Source organism: Rhineura floridana, chromosome 1, assembly GCF_030035675.1.
Source record: "Rhineura floridana isolate rRhiFlo1 chromosome 1, rRhiFlo1.hap2, whole genome shotgun sequence".
NCBI classification, from domain to species: Eukaryota; Metazoa; Chordata; class Lepidosauria; order Squamata; family Rhineuridae; genus Rhineura; species Rhineura floridana.
Genome location: NC_084480.1, coordinates 321517878 through 321533731, shown reverse-complemented (window position 1 = coordinate 321533731; position 15854 = coordinate 321517878). Strand labels below are relative to the sequence as shown.

Here is a 15854-nt window from a genome sequence, read left to right as displayed (position 1 = left end):
CTGGAGCCAAAAGGGCACGGCCACTGTAGGTGGGAGGATTGTACCTGTAGATCAAATCTCTGTAATTAAATTGTTGGCTGGGTGTGGGGGGCAGAGAGATCCAGGCTCTGGCATTCTTGGCTGCTGCCTTCCTCCCCTGCATACACCCTGACGGGATCCTGGGCACAAATGAGTGGGGAAAGCATGAGCAGCAAGATTAGCAAGAACTGGTCCAACAAAGGTGCATTGAGGCAGTGGCTTAATCCCGGAGTCTTGGCTGAATTAACTTGTGAAAGTAAGCAGGGAGAGATTTGGAAAGACTGGCTGGCAGCCTGTTTTTCATCTGCCTGCTGCAGCGTGAGCTCACTTCTCCTGCTGCCCTCTTGTCTCTGGGTGGGTGGCCTGGCCGTGGTGCTTGGCTGGTTTGGCTCTTCCCGCCAAAGGGTGAGGAGGCAAGAGCAGCACCTGGCATGTGTTACTGAGCACGCTCTCTTCTCTAACCGCCTGCCCACCCCCCGGAACAGGCCAGCCATTGGGTTCCACTCTGCGGCTGGGCCTGGCTGCCCTGCTGGGGTAGAAAGCCGTTTGACATTTCCAGAAGCCAGGCTAAAGTACACAGCTTCCATCCTAAGGCATCTGCGGAAAGCTACCTTTTGGTGTCTCTTTTTTCTACCCCTCTCTTCCTGGGTTGCAGTGCTGTGGTGGCTTTTGAGTTGTAACCCCATCTTTTCTGCTTTGAGAAGCAGAATTACAGGTGCTACGCCCTAAAAGGCCCTGCTCTTTGAACTCCAGCCTGGGCATCAGCCTGTGACAGTCCCCCTTTGAGATCAGGCAAATCCAGCTTCTTTCTGAGTGAATCCGGTCCCCCATTGCAGCACAATGAGTGAGGGGGCTTAATCTTCCTCTCGCTGTGCTTTGCAATAAAAGTCGGGCTTTCTATGCCAAATTAGCAGGGGAGGGGGGAGGGCCAGGTTTTTATTCCCATCATGACACAAGGGGAGGGTTAAGCAGCTGCTCCATCATAAAATCATGGAATAGTAGAGTTGGGAGGGGCCTGTAAGGCCATCAAGTCCAACCCCCCATGTGCAGCACGGATCGGCTGGGGAGGGTGCTGAGGAGGGGAGTTGATGTTGGAGGCTGTTAAGGATGGGATGGCCCGAGGGAATGCAGCCCCAGGAGGAGGAAAGGGTCCAGGGTTGCTGCTGCGGGAGAGAGGCAAGCTCAAGAAGAGACGTGGGGCAGGGCAGGAGGGAGTGTGGCATGGCTGCCGGTGGCTGGGAAGGGCACTTGCAGCTCAGTGGGAGAGCACCTGCCTTGCATGCAGAAGGCCCCAAGTTCAATCCCCCCAGGGCGGCGTCTCCAGGAAGGGATGAGAGAGACAGACTCCTGCCTGAAACCCTGCAGAGCCGCTGCTGGTAGTCAGCGTAGCCTCCTCTCCTGCAAGCCAAAGAAACAAAAGGAGCAATAAAGACACAATTAAAGGTCAATGTAAATACTGAATGTAGAAGTGCCGTGGACCACCTGATTACTGGAGGTCCGTGGACCACAGCTTGGGGACCCCTGGAGTAGGGAATACTGAGCTACGGGTTGTGACTCAGGGTAAGGCCAGGCGCTTCCTGTGTCTGATCTGCCTTTTGTCCTGTGACCTTTGCCTTGCTTGCAAGCCTTCAGTTGAGAAAGCAGAAACGAAGGAGGAAGGGAACAGGCTGTTGGTTGAGTAACTCTCTTTCTTGCAATCCTCCCCCTCTCCAGGAGTGGCTGAGGGAGGCCTTCATGCAGGGGCCCCCAACTGCATGTTGCAAGTCAGAGTGCCCCCTGGAACAGCCCCTTTGTGCCAGGCTCTCATTCTGGGCTGAGGAAGGAGTGTAGGCAGCCCAACCCATGAGCCCCAAGGTGATCTCGTCCTCTGCCCTAGAAGCAGAGTGTGCAGGCCTGCCAGGTTGCAATCCCTTGGGAGTTTCTGCACCTAATTTTTTTCCCCTGGTGCATGGGTGGTTCTCTCTTGCAAGTGGTGTAAAAGGCGACCCTGGCAAAGCCAACCCTTGCCTATGTAGTTGAGCCAAGGGTTATCCGTATGCCAGTACACCCTGCTCATTTGAGTGCTGAGGGGAACACTTAGCCAAGGATCACACGTGCCTCTTGACAGCTTGTGGTCAAAGACCCTTGATTACTGCAACAGCCTCTTTTGCCCCCCTGAACAAGTGGCTACAACAGAAAAGAGAAGCACATCCTGTAGCCTGGCCTTTGCCAACCTGATGCCCTCCAGATGTGTTGGGCTACAACTCCCATAGCCCCAATTATAGCCTTCATAAAATTTAGGAAGGAAGCCAGACCATAAATCACATGGTATTCAATATGCATATACTAACACCCAGAGTATGGGAAACAAACAGGACGAACTTGAACTCTTAATACAGGAGGGCAAATATGACTTGATAGGTATAACTGGAACTTGGTGAGATGACTCCCATGACTGGAATACAGCAATTGAAGGATATAACTTGTTCAAAAAGAACAAAAGGAACAGAAAGAGAGGCGGATTTGTTGCAGGAAGCCAGTTTTCGACTGGACATCAGGAAAAACTTCCTAACTGTTAGAGCCATACGACAATGGAACCAATGACCTAGGGAGGTGGTGGGCTCTCCAACACTGGAGGCCTTCGAGAGGCAGCTGGAGAGCCATCTGTCAGGAATGCTTTGATTTGGATTCCTGCCTTGAGCAGGGGGTTGGACTGGATGGCCTTACAGGTCCCTTCCAACTCTATGATTCTATGAAAGTTGGTCAAGACACAAGGGTACACTCCTGGGCAGCTTTTGAAAAAGTAGCACAAGCTCCTGGCGTGAGAGACAGACTGGGAGGCAGGCGGAGTGGAGAGAGATGACCCAAGTTCCAGTCCCCGTTCAGTGGTGCTGTTACTGTGTGACGCTCTCCTAGAGTTCTTGGGTTCAAAAGGGTGGACCGGAGCAAATCGGAGGAAGGCAGGGCTAAACATCGAGCTCTGTTCCTGCGTGGTGACTTGGAGATGTGGGTGCTGCTCAGCTTGGGACGAGGAGAAAGGACAGCGCCTCCCTCTCGGCAGCAGAGTCTCCTTTTTCATAATCTTACAAAGGTCCTGAGCTGGGCCTTGAGGTACCAAAAGGGCTCTTTGTGCGTTGAGGAACAAGGCCGCCCTGTAAGGAAAGGGCTGTTTTGCAGTGGTGGAGCGTCTGCCTTGCATGCAGAAGGCCCCAGATTCTGAAGGACAGAATCCTGGAGAGCTGCTGCCAGTCAGTGTAGACAGTGCTGAGCTAGATGGACCAACGTCTGACTCCACATAAGGCAGCCTCCTGTGTTCTGCACTCAAGGCTGTGTGGCAACAATGGCTCGGCTGTGGCCTCTCCGGCCTCAAGTGCAAGTCCCAGATCCCACCGCTGACATCCGTGACTTGTTGGCCCTGGGGGTGGAGCTGATGGGAGCCGGGAGTCCCACGACAGCTGGAGGGCCACAAGTGAGCTCCCTGCCCCCCCTCTGTGTAGGGGGATGTAGGTGCATTTCCAAGTGGCAGTATATGTGGGGGCTGAAGAGTTGGCTGTGCTTTGTCCTCCACCGGGCATCAATCTCTTCCTCCCTCCTTTCTATTTGGATGCTCCCAAGACTTTTGTTAGGAAACGTCCTGGTGTTCCAGAATATTATTGTCCTCCAAATCTGCCTGACTGCCCCTGGTGGGTTGTCGAAACTTCAGCTCTGTTGCTCCAGTCGGCCCCCTTCCCCGGCTTGATCAGTCCTGCAGGACCCTCTTCGGGGTGGCTCAGCCTGGCTCTCCCTCCCCATGCACTGCCTTTCCTAATGCACGCTCAGCCACTTGTTGTTGCCCTGTGAAGCAGCTGGGGGAGGTGAGAGGGGTTCTCTTCTGTCTGTGTGCCTGCTCACGTGCACCCGCTCCTTTCCAGATCTTGAGCAACGCCCGCCTCTTCCTGGAGAACCTCATCAAGTAAGTCCTGAGCTCTTCTTTTGCTGGCGGGAGCTGCCTGGGTCTTTGGCGGAGGGGAGCTCTCCCGTGGGGAAGCTAGGATCTAGCCACTGCAGCTCAGAGTGGATCTCGTAGCTCACCAGTTGGCACCTGTTGCTGTTAGTCTTTTGTCCAGGCAGGAGGCTAGTTCCTGGGACCTTGCCTGCATGTACAACACCTTGAGGGGGTGTCGTTATGCCAGCAAGTTCTGTAAGGGATTGCTCTTTGCCTGCTGGCTGCATTGTAGAGACCCGCTAAAGGCCACTGGCTCCTCAGTTGCTAGCTCCCGGAGGGGGAACCGCAGGGCCCGGGTTGGCTTGACTCCTGTGAGACTGTTGAGAGCCCTGTGGCATTTGTGGAGATACGGCAGAAGGTGGCTGTTCCACTGGCTCTGCTTCCTTGGAATGCCCTGCAAAAGAAGCCCGCTGCCTGGAGAGTGGTCTGAGCCTTGGCTCTGCTGCTTTGTCCCTCCAGCGATTTGGAGCCTCTTCTGCAGGTTTGGCAAGGGAGGTGGTACCACCACGCGGCTCAAAGGTGCACTGCAGCCCAGCCATAACTCGCAGATCTCTTGCTTGACCCGAGACCCCAATGGGGCCCACAACAGTTCCCATTTTTAAAAACCAATGAAGAGAGGCTGGTGATGGTGCAGCCGTGTGTGCATGCGGTATCAGTTGCAAGGAGGCAATGGAGGGGCCAAATTAAACCCATTTGATCTACCGCGTTTCGCATTTTGTGATTCACCCCTTTCCAGAACAAGCTATAGGCTGTTTATCAAGCAGACGCTCTAAGTGGGACTGTGCAACAGAAGACTCCGTGTCTGTCTGTCTGTCTGTCTGGGTGGGCTTTGGAGGCATGGACTGTCAACCAGCCCAATCCCCATCTTCAAAGGTGCCCCTCCTCCCCACCTCTTACGTGGCTGCTCCTGCACCAACCCCCTCCGTCTCATGACTTTGCTCACCTTCCTCCCTAGCCCCACCTTCCCCAAAACCTCCTCCCCACACACTTTGCAAGGAGGCGGAGTGTGCCGCACAAACCCTGGCAGGTGCCAGGAGATTTTTTTTTTTATGACAGTGGACCAGGGTGAGTCAAGCAGATGCTGCACACATCCCGTGGGTGGGTGGGGTTGCTCCTATGCTTTTTTGTGCTGCAAACCTTGACGCGTGGCCAAACCCGCTGTGGCCCCCCCTGCATGAGCACTCTTTCTCTCTCTCTCTCTCTCTCTCTCTGCTACATAAATGGCGACAGTCTAGCTTGAACACCCGAGATGGGGGGAGTGATACTCCTCTGGAAAAGCAGATCATGCAGCCCACGTGGCTTCTGTGGAAGCCGAGGGCCACGGTGCTATTAAGCCGCTTCCGCTTGGCTCTTTTGTGCCTCTGCAATGCCACCAAGGGCATCGCTTCAATTGTGCAGGTTCCTCTTTGCCCACAAGGCAGCAAAAGTGCCCAGCACTCCCCTTGCTCTGCCATTCTCCCAAAGGGCAGGGGAGCAGCAGGCAGGGCTCGTGTGTCGGCAGAAGGCCTTCCCCATCAATCAGAGCTGTGGGACTCCAGCAGGTTACAAAAGGAGCCAAGGCATGGGAGTGGAGCAGGGGCACAGTCGCTCTCCAGCGAGGTGTTTTTTGGGGTGGTGGGGCGCACGGAAAGGGCTGCGGAAGCAGGCCGCCCCGTGTGGGTGGGAGGAGAGAGCATCTGGGCATCCAGCAGCCTCACTGGCGATGTGCAATATTCCCACCTCAGGTACGGCATCTTGGTGGATCCCATCCAGGTCATCTCCTTGTTCCTGAAGGACCCCTATAGCTGGCCATCTCCATGCCTTGTTATCGGTGAGTAGAATGACTTCAGAATCTCCCCCTTTTGCTTTTGCTCCCCGAGCAGAGTTGTGTCCTGAGCTTGCTGGACTCTGCTTGCCTACTGACCCCTGCGCATCTTCATAAACTTACCAGTTTTATTGGAAGTCTGTGTGCCTTCCAGGTCCTACAGGTTTTTTGGTCCCTGGTGCTTGCCATCCCGTGCAATTCAGACCTGTTGGCTTTTCTACACAAGGCGTGGGTGTGTGCATGAGAGAGATAAAAGGTGTTTTTTGGAGTGGGGTTGGGGAAAGTGGATAGGCGAGAGATCCTTTTCTGCCTCTGGAGCTGCTTTGCCCCCGTGCGTGTGTGTGGTCTGGAGAGCAACTGTCTTCTAGTTGCTTTCAGTGCACAGCTGTAAGCTGAGGTGAGGCTTTAGCTTAGAGGTGGGGAACTACATCCAGCTTGAACTTAGCATCTTTTTATGTTGCTGTGCAGAGGGGCAGGAAAAAATCCACATTCAAGCCTTGGTTGCAGACCCTCCTGATTCGTCGTTTTCTGGGTTTTTCCGGCTTCAGCTTTGCTATGCTTGAAGGTCTTTGCCCCAGATGGCCTGGTAGGCGAACTCCTGATAGGCTCCTCCCCCACTGTTGCTTTGGCTGCGTTCTGAGGAATGCAAGTTGACCCCAGGCACCTTGCGAAGTTCAGGGCCACCTGAGAATTTTGGCCCAGTTTCCTTGTTGCCAGACTCGGCTGCTGGTTGTCCGCAACATCCAGCGCTCACCGTCATGTTCTTCTTTCTCTCCAGGGGCCAACACGTTTGCACTCGTGGCTCTGCACCTAGAGAAGAGGCTGGCCGTGGCAAGTGTGGACACGCGTGGCTTCCTTGTCATGGGGTGGGGATGGGGGGGAGCAGGCCGTGGCTGCGATTACCTGTCAAAGGGTGTTCAGGGGCAATGTGGTGCTTAAACTGGCAGGCACCCCTTCCTTATCCTCACCACCTTTTGAGGGGTAAACTGTAATGTTGGTTCCAAGAGCCCATTTTAGTCTCTTCCCAGCTGATGAGTGGAGGGTGGGGCTGTGAAGGGGTAAGGGGCCCACCTGGCAAGGGGTGCGGCAGGCAGTGTCTGTGCTGACCTTCTCCTTCCTGTAGGGCTCCTTGTCGGAGCGCAGTGGGACTGTCCTCCACACTCTCAACCTCCTAACAATCTTATGCTTCCCTGTGTTTGTGGTGCTGTCGGTCGACTCCATCACGCCAGGTGAGTGCTCAGCCGTCTGGCGTGGGTCTAGGATGGGGTTTGGCCTCTCCTGTACTGCTGAGGCCCTTAGTGCTGGCCTTGGCAGCTGTGCTAGTTAGCGGTGACAGGTGACTTTCGAGCTGTGGCTGGGGACCTCAGGCAAGGGGAGGCACACAGCAGGTCTCCAGGCAGGCGTCTCCATCTGGCCCCTGGGACTTTCCCCAGGCCCCACACACCCCATGCTTCACACGCTCCTCAAGTCTCTTTGCTTCACTCCAGGATGGGTCCTTGAACTGTGATGATGCCGGGGGGGGTGTGTGTGCAAAAGGAGCCTGTTGTACAAGGCGAAAGTTGCATTTGTGGTGCCGCTTGCTTTTGCCTCTGGAAACCCAGCCACCCCTGGCATGTGGCCCCCGGAAGATTGCCCAAGAGGGAGTGCGGCCCTCAGTCTGAGAGAGGTTTCTTGCCCTGCCCTGGGCAGTGAGCCATCAGGCTTCTGATTTCCACCTCCTGAGAAGATGCTGGTGCATAAAGTAAGCTTGGACTGTCTCCCCACCGCCAGCCTTTGAGCAGAGTTACCTGTGAGGGAGCCCCACTGCAGAGGAGGGCAGGGGGTGGCCCGCCAGTTAGACCTGCTCTGCCTCCTCCTGGCCCTGCCGCCCGAGGTATCTAGCCGGGCTCCTTCTGCTCTGTCAGTGGCTTGCTGGGCCTGTTGAAAAGTCCTCCAAGGCAGTGGCGGCAGCGGCTGCGGCTGCTTGTCTAAGCCCTGGTGGAATGATGGCTCCAGGCTGCCTGCCCAAGAGGTCAGGGCTGGCCCTGTCAGCTGCTGCTTCCCTGCATTGCTGGGCCCAGGGCATCTGGCTGCGAGGAAGAAGGCTGTTTCGGGGCCTCTTGTTTCCTGAGCCCGACTTCTGAGCGGTTCCCTGCCCCAGCTGGGCAGCATGGCCCGTCTCCCGCCAGATAAATCCAACCTTTGAGAACTGTGCTTAATGAGGAGGAGGAGCTTGTGGGGATTCCAAGGGCCACTTTTGGCTCCTGGTGCAGCCGGGACCTCCCTTGCCCTGTGTGTGCATCTGCCTGTCTGTGTCGCTCTCTGCACCTGCACAGAGATTGATTGTGGCCTTCTCAGTGGTTGCCTCCTGTAAGCTCAGGGTCATGGACCGCAATGTGTGTCTCAAACGCACCTCTGCAGCTGCCTTAGGCTCCTGTCTCCGTTGCCCAGTGCTGCCTGTTCTGCCTGCCTGCCTGGCCGTGGCTGTCCTAGCTCCTGACCTTCCTCCTCTCCCGGCACCTGTCTCCTGAAGAGAACCTTACAAGCTGGAGATGCCGGGCGTGGGGCCTGCCTGCTGGCCTTTCTACATGCTAGGCAGCTGTTCTGACTCTGGCTGCCCAGGCAAGAGTGCTTTGCGGGCCATCCCCACTCACTTGATTCCAAGAGAATGCAAGAGTGAATGCGAATTCTGTGGGGCAGCATGTTGGGTCTCTCTCTTGCCCAGCCCTTCCTGTCTTCCTCCACAGTTGGGGCTGTCTTCGCTCTGGCCATCCACACCATCGTCTTCCTCAAGCTCTTCTCCTTCACGGATGTCAACAAGTGGTGCCGGGAGAAGAGGCACTCCAAAGCCGCCCGCGTCCGCTCCGGTGAGCTCTGCCCCTTTTGTAAAGTGGTGAGGTGGTGGGCAAAGGAAGCAAGGCCTACTTGGGGCACCTGAGACCCACAACAGGGTGTGTGTATGTATGGGAATGCTTTGATTTGGATTCCTGCATTGAACAGGGGGTTGGACTTGATGGCCTTTTACGCCCCTTCCAACTCCACTATTCTATGATTCTATGTGTGGGGGGGGGAGTGAGAACTTAGTGTGCAGAATCTGGTGGACGAAGAAACCTCTCCCTCTGCAGACAGTCAGGCGGCACCCTTCGCACTCTTAATGCGGCGAGCTGGCAGACTTAAAGCTGACTAGCAGCCTGGGGTGCACCTGCTTCCTCTGCATTGAAAGGGGTCTGGATTTTAGGTGAGGCTGGACGGGCCTGGTGCTGAAGGCCTTGTTGGGGGAGGCGTGTGTGTGTGGCTGATCTGCTTCCTTCTGAGCTGCGGGTGAAGGAGGGCCCACCTAGCAAGGGGGATTTGAGGACTAAGCAACAAGGGGTGCTCGCTACACTCCCACCATGGGGGCACAGGATTACAAATGGGTGTCGTTCTGCACTCCTGGAAGGCAACCCAAGGAGAGCCAACTGGCCTCAACCAACGTTTGGGGACATTGTGCATCATGGTTTCCATTTCTAGACCTCTCAGATGCAACCACCCTTCCCCTGTGTAGCATTCCTCCCACAAGCCTTGCCGCTGAGCTTCCCATGGTGTTCCATTTGGGGTTGTCTGTGCTTCCTGTGATCCCACAAAAAATATAGGGCCCCAATATCTGGCACATTGCACATGCCGGCTCTCTCTCCGTACTGACACGCACTCTCTGTGGTGGGGGTTAAGCAGCCTCTCGCACATCAGGTTGGTATCAGAACTTGTGCCCAAGGTCGTCAGTGCCCCTTTCTGGCTAGGGCTGGATAAGAGAAGCGGGCCACAAGGCCTGACGTGCTTTGTTCTCTTTTGCAGTTTCTGGGTCACAAAGAGCCAATGGGGACGTGGCCTCGAGCGGCGTGGCTTACCCAGCAAACCTGACCTATAAAGGTAACCTGACCAGAGAAGCTGTCGGTGGTGGGAGGGTCACGACCGGGCAGTCGTGGGAACGCTCTGGCCAGCAGGGGTCTGGCTTGACTCATCCTGGGGCTGAGAGGTGGAGCATCTTCATCCCTTCTGTAAGAGCAGAATTTAGCTAGCGGGGGGGTGCTCACCGTCCCCGGAGTGTGGTGGCTCCAAGGCTGCAGATCCCCAGGGATTCTCCTGCCCCCCCCCGCATTGTGGGAGGCCAGCTCTTGTCCTCTGCTCCCCTTTAACACGCCCCCTCCCTTCCTTTGCAGATCTGTACTACTTCCTGTTTGCACCCACCTTGTGCTATGAGCTGAACTTCCCTCGTTCTCCTCGCATCCGCAAGCGCTTTCTGCTGCGTAGGCTCTCTGAGATGGTGAGCCCCTGCTGCGTGTCTGAATGTTCCTGTTCTCTTTACCCTGCTTCTGAAGGCAGCCTCTCCGCGTTCCCCGAGGCCTCTGCTGCCCTGCGTGGGAATGAGGGTGCAGGCAGGCAAATGTCTCTCTCCCCACACAGGGCATGATGAGGCTTCTGAGGAAGTGTTGTTTTCATTACTGGAATGTTTTTCCCTTTGTAGAGAACATGGGAGAGGTGACAATGGCTGAACATTTAGCACAAATTGGGCACATCTAAAAACTCTTTCCCGCAAGCCAAGAGGGGTAGACGCATGGGAAGCCACCTTAATCCTGAGTCTCTGCCGGAGGTTCTTCAGGAGGGGGGGCAGGTAGCGTCTCTCCCAGCCGCCTTGGAGATGCTGAGACTGAACCTGGGACCTGTGCACTGCCAGTGAGCTTATGGCTCTTGGCGTCGGGCATCTTACCAGATGATCACTGCACTCAGCAGGCTGGAATGCGTCAGCGGTACTTCTGCACCGCTACCTGCCTTCCCCGTGTAGCACAATGTTGCAAGGGAGCGGGGGAAACGTCTGCGCAGTCAGGATCAGTGTCTTGGGAAGCTTGAGAGGCTGGGAGGTGGAAGAAAGTTGGTTGGAGGCTGGGCGGGTCCAACCTGCATGGCTTCCAGTTGCCTTCACTCCTGGCATCTTTGTGTTTTTCCCCCTTTCAGCTCTTCTTCCTCCAGCTGATGGTGGGGCTGATTCAGCAGGTATGTGGGCCAGGGCTGCGGCCAGGTGGCCTTGCTTTGCACGCGGTGCCTTGGAGGAAAGACCTTTTGCTATGTGGGGCTTGCCAGTCCCACGCAGGACTCCTCGGCTGCAAAGAGGGCCGGCGCTGGTGGCTCTGCAACCACGCTGCTGAGGCAGAGCTAGGAGAAGAAACTCCTCCATGTGGCTGTTCAGAATGGCAAGAGTCCAGTTCCTGCCATGTTTGCTCAGAGCTTGTCTCTGCTCAGCAGAACATCTTCTTGCAAGCTTTGGGGGTATATTTTGGGTCCCAGTCCCAACAGCTCAGAGTAGCTGGAGGAGTTGGGGGCCTTTCCCTTGGATCAGGTTGGTGGGGTGGGTGGGTGAATCTCTTGTGTACTACACAGATGGGTGCCCTTCCTCCTGCCAGGGGGTATTTATGTGCCACAGGGCAAGGGAACCAAGACGGCTAACCTGTCTTTTTAGGCTTGGGTAAATGACATCAGGGTTTTCTTTGGGTCCTGTTAATCTGACCTTAATGTGTCTGTCCTTCTTCCAGTGGATTGTTCCCACAATTCAGAACTCCATGAAGCCTTTCCGGGTGAGCTGTGCTCCTGGTACCCCTTTCCCCAACACAGTGCTGAGGAGCTCCCATAGGACCCCCACACACACATGCAGGGCTGGTCTGCAGTGTTCCCTTGGAGCTCCAAATGGAAGTAGGGGGCAGCAAGGGGTGGGGACTTTCTCCAGGTTATGTTCTTACCAGTGTAGTTCATGGCTGACCTGGTAATCTTAAACATCCACCACCCACAACTGGGTAACGGGCCTGCAAGGCACATGGTTGGCCAGCGTCCCAGAAGAGGGTAACTGGACTGCCCCCCACGCCACCCCAGAGACCCCTTTGGGTGGGAGAGAAGGCACCCTGCTGCCCAACAGCCTCCCTAACTGAGCTGACAGAGGTGGTCTCGGATCTATTGTTGCGTTCCCCCAAACTTTTGGTATTGGGGGATCTCAACATTCATGCTGAGGCCGCTTTATCTGGAGCAGCTCAGGACTTCATGACCTCCATGACAGCCATGGGGCTGTCTCAATTTGTTACTGGCCCTACGCATGTGTTGGGGCACACTCTGGACTTGATTTTTGCCACTGGATTAGGGGATGGTGATCTGAGAGTGAGGGATTTTTCATCTACTCCTTTGTCATGGTCAGATCACCGCCTATTAAGGTTTAGACTTACACTGTTTTCTCCCCTCTGCAAGGGTGGAGGACCAATTAAGATGGTCCGTCCCCGGAGACTAATGAATCCTGAGGGTTTTCTGATGGCTCTAGGGAATTTTCCGGCTGATAGAATTGACGGTCCTGTCGAAACCCTGGCCATGCTGTGGAATACGGAAATGGCCCAGGCAGTTGACACGATCGCCCCGGTGCGCCCTCTCCGTTGCAGAGCTCAGTTGGCTCCCTGGTTTACTCCGGAGCTAAGAGTGATGAAGCAAGAAAGGAGACGGCTTGAGTGCAAATGGAGGCAAACTCCCGACGGCTGTAATCATGCACTTGTGAAGCTCTTTACCAAACTCTATGTGAAGGCAGTGAGAGCAGCGAAGAAGCAGTACTTTGCTGTCTCTATTCAGTCATCCCTTAACCGCCCAGCGGAACTTTATAAAGTTGTCCGGGGACTTTTACACTCTGGTCCCCAGGACGCAATAACACCATCAATTGCCCGCTGTAATGAGTTTGCGCGACACTTTCGTGATAAGATCATGAACATCCGCCGGGACCTTGACTCCATTATTGTAGCAGTTGATCCTAATGAGGTGTCCAGAGCACAGTCTTGTCCTGTTTTATTGGATGAGTTTCAGTTGGTGCAGCTCGAGGATGTGGACAAGGTGCTTGGACAGGTGCGGGCGACCACTTCTGCTCTGGATCCTTGCCCCTCATGGCTAATAAAAGCTAGCAGGAATGGAACAGCCGGCTGGGCCAAGGAGGTGATTAATGCCTCTTTACGAGAGGGAGTGGTCCCACCCTGCCTGAAACAGGCGGTGGTGAGACCGCTCCTAAAAAAGCCCTCCTTGGACCCTGATAATTTGGACAACTATAGGCCAGTAGCAAATGTCCCATTCCTGGGCAAGGTTCTAGAGCGTGTGGTCGCTCGCCAACTCCAGGCTCTCTTGGATGAAACTGATTATCTAGACCCATTTCAATCGGGCTTTCGGCCGGGGTTTGGTACAGAAACGGCCTTGGTCGCCCTGTATGATGACCTCTGTCGGGAGAAAGACAGAGGGAGTGTAACTCTGTTGGTTCTCCTTGATCTCTCAGCGGCGTTTGATACCATCGACCATGGTATCCTTCTGGAGCGACTTACGGATTTAGGAGTGGGAGGCACTGCTTGGCGGTGGCTCTGCTCCTATCTCGGGAATCGTCTCCAGAAGGTGATGCTGCGGGAACATTACTCGAGTCCCTGGGTACTCCAATATGGGGTCCCGCAGGGTTCAGTTCTGTCCCCCATGCTTTTTAATATCTATATGAAGCCGCTGGGTGAGGTCATCAGGAGTTTTGGAGTGCGTTTCCAGCAATATGCTGATGATACGCAGCTCTACTTCTCCTTTTCATCTTCCTCAGGTGAGGCTGTTGATGTACTAGACCGCTGCCTGGCCGCGATAATGGGCTGGATGAGAGCTAATAAACTGAAACTCAATCCTAACAAGACTGAGATGCTGTTGGTGGGAGGACCCTCTGCCCAGATGGTTGACGTTCGACCTGTCCTAGATGGGGTTACACTCCCCCTAAAGGAACAGGTACGTAGTTTGGGGGTCTTATTAGATCCGCTCCTGTCACTTGAGGCTCAGGTAGCCTCGGTGGCACGGAATGCATTCTACCAGCTCCGGCTGGTAGCCCAACTACGACCCTATTTGAGCAAGGAGCATCTTGCCTCAGTTATCCATGCTATGGTAACCTCTAGATTGGACTACTGTAATGCGCTCTACGTGGGGCTACCTATGAAGACGGTTCGGAAACTTCAGCTAGTGCAAAATGCTGCGGCCAGAGTTCTCACTGGGACAAAGAAATTTGACCATATAACACCTGTCCTGGTGCAGCTGCACTGGCTACCGATATGTTTCCGGGCTAGATTCAAAGTGTTGGTTCTTACCTATAAAGCCCTAAACGGCATCGGACCGCAATACCTGGTGGAGCGCCTCTCTCGCTATGTACCTACCCGTTCACTACGCTCGACGTCGAAGGCCCTTCTCTGGGTCCCAACTCATAAAGAGGCCCGGAGATCAACAACTAGATCTAGGGCCTTCTCGGTGGTGGCGCCCGAACTATGGAATGCCCTCCCAGACGAGATACGCCTGGCGCCTTCTCTGTTATCTTTTCGGCGCCAGGTAAAAACTTACCTTTTCGCCCAGGCTTTTTAAATTTTGTAAATTTTTAAATATTTTAATTTAACATTTTAAACTTAATATGATCTTAATTTAAATCTCAATGGCAATTTTATTAATGTTTTATAATTGTACTATATATATATTTTTTTTCCACACTTGCTCATATTTTAATTGTGATTTTATTTGTTGTACACCGCCCTGAGAGCTTTCTGCTATAGGGCGGTCTAGAAATGTAATTAAATAAAATAAAATAAATAAATTGATGGGTCAGTAACATGAAGCTCCTGAATCTTGCCCGCTTCTCCCTTCCCGCCAGGGTCAAGCTCTTGGGTGTTGGCACTTTCCTAAACCCGTCTAGGAGGGCAGGCTTGAACTGGCTGGTTGGGGGGTGCGGGGGACACAGCCCGTTCCTGCACAGAATGGAAGCGTGTTGCTGAGCCCGATCTCCTTGTTTGCAGGACATGGACTATTCCAGGATTATTGAGCGCCTCCTGAAGCTGGCTGTACGTACTGCACGCAGGGCTGCCTTCCCAGGCCATCTGGGCGGGGGCTCAGAGCTGGGTTTGGGACACAAGCAGGGCTATGGGGCTGGGATCCAGCAGGGCAAGTCGTCAGCCACAGCTGTGCCTGCAGAGCAAGGTTCTGTTGGTGTACCCAGGTTCTGGTCTTGTCTGCAGCAGTCTTCCTTCACCCTGGTATCCTGCACACGTTCTGGACTATTATTTATTTATTACATTTATGCCCTGCCTTCCTTTCACCATGGAATGTTCCCAGGCAGTCTCCCATTCAGGCACTGACCAGACCCACACCTGCTTAGCTTCAGCAAGGCGGTGACTTTATGGGCCGTCAGGCGTAGCCTGCGACTACAGCTCCCATCAGCCAGCCCTGCTGGAGTTGTAGTCTCATACCCCCTGGAGAGCACCAGCTTGGTAGAAGGCTCATCTATAGACAACTGGTGTCTGGAAAGAGCCCCCACTTATGGGAAAGGGCTGATGCATGGCCTGATCCTGCATTGGGGTGAAAGGTCCATGAATCTCACTGGCCGCCACATTGAAGAAACGTTTGCCCCTGCCAAGATGGCGATGGGCACTTCCTGTTTCTTCTCAGGGCTAGGAGGAAGCAGAGAGTCTGTTCCCGGCTAGGAGTCCTTCTTTAAGAGCCATTTCTGCTAGTGGGAAGCCATGTGCATTAATGTGGGCCTCTGCCTTGTGGCTGCTGACAGGTCCCCAACCATCTGATCTGGCTCATCTTCTTCTACTGGTTCTTCCACTCCAGCCTCAATGTGATAGCTGAAGTCATGCAGTTTGGAGATCGGGAGTTCTACAGGGACTGGTGGTGAGTTGGCCTCTGTTGTGCAGGTAACCGGCACTTGGGCGACCTCCTTCCTTTGGGCACTCGGTGCAAAATAACCAGAGCTTGGATTTCAAAGGCTTCACCACCTCAGCCAAGGAAGAGTTTTCCCCAGACTTGCGTGCGCGTGAGAGAGAGTGAGAGAGAGAGAGATTCCCCCTTGCTCAGGTTTGTGGTTGATAGGATGATGGAGGATGATAGACTGCTTCCTCTTGTAGGTAGAGCATCAATACCTGTATGGCATCTGTGATAGTGATTGGGGTACAGCGTAAATCGTAAATGATAATACAGGCACCTCTGTCTCCCTTTCCTGGTAAAACTCGATGACTGGGTTGCGCATGCAGTCAGGCTGCT

General features: G+C 54.5%; 1 protein-coding gene across 1 annotated transcript in view; it reads left to right on the top strand.

Annotated features, from left to right (window-relative positions):
* DGAT1 (diacylglycerol O-acyltransferase 1) overlaps window positions 1-15854 on the top strand; it is a 38993-nt gene that overhangs the window by 17709 nt on the left and 5430 nt on the right. The window contains exons 3-13 of the mRNA XM_061607169.1: window positions 3909-3949; window positions 5707-5792; window positions 6565-6617; window positions 6910-7015; window positions 8513-8632; window positions 9597-9671; window positions 9962-10065; window positions 10755-10793; window positions 11330-11371; window positions 14609-14653; window positions 15373-15485. Of these exons, the coding sequence (XP_061463153.1) occupies window positions 3909-3949; window positions 5707-5792; window positions 6565-6617; window positions 6910-7015; window positions 8513-8632; window positions 9597-9671; window positions 9962-10065; window positions 10755-10793; window positions 11330-11371; window positions 14609-14653; window positions 15373-15485 (824 nt within the window). The remainder of the gene's footprint in view (window positions 1-3908; window positions 3950-5706; window positions 5793-6564; window positions 6618-6909; window positions 7016-8512; window positions 8633-9596; window positions 9672-9961; window positions 10066-10754; window positions 10794-11329; window positions 11372-14608; window positions 14654-15372; window positions 15486-15854) is intronic.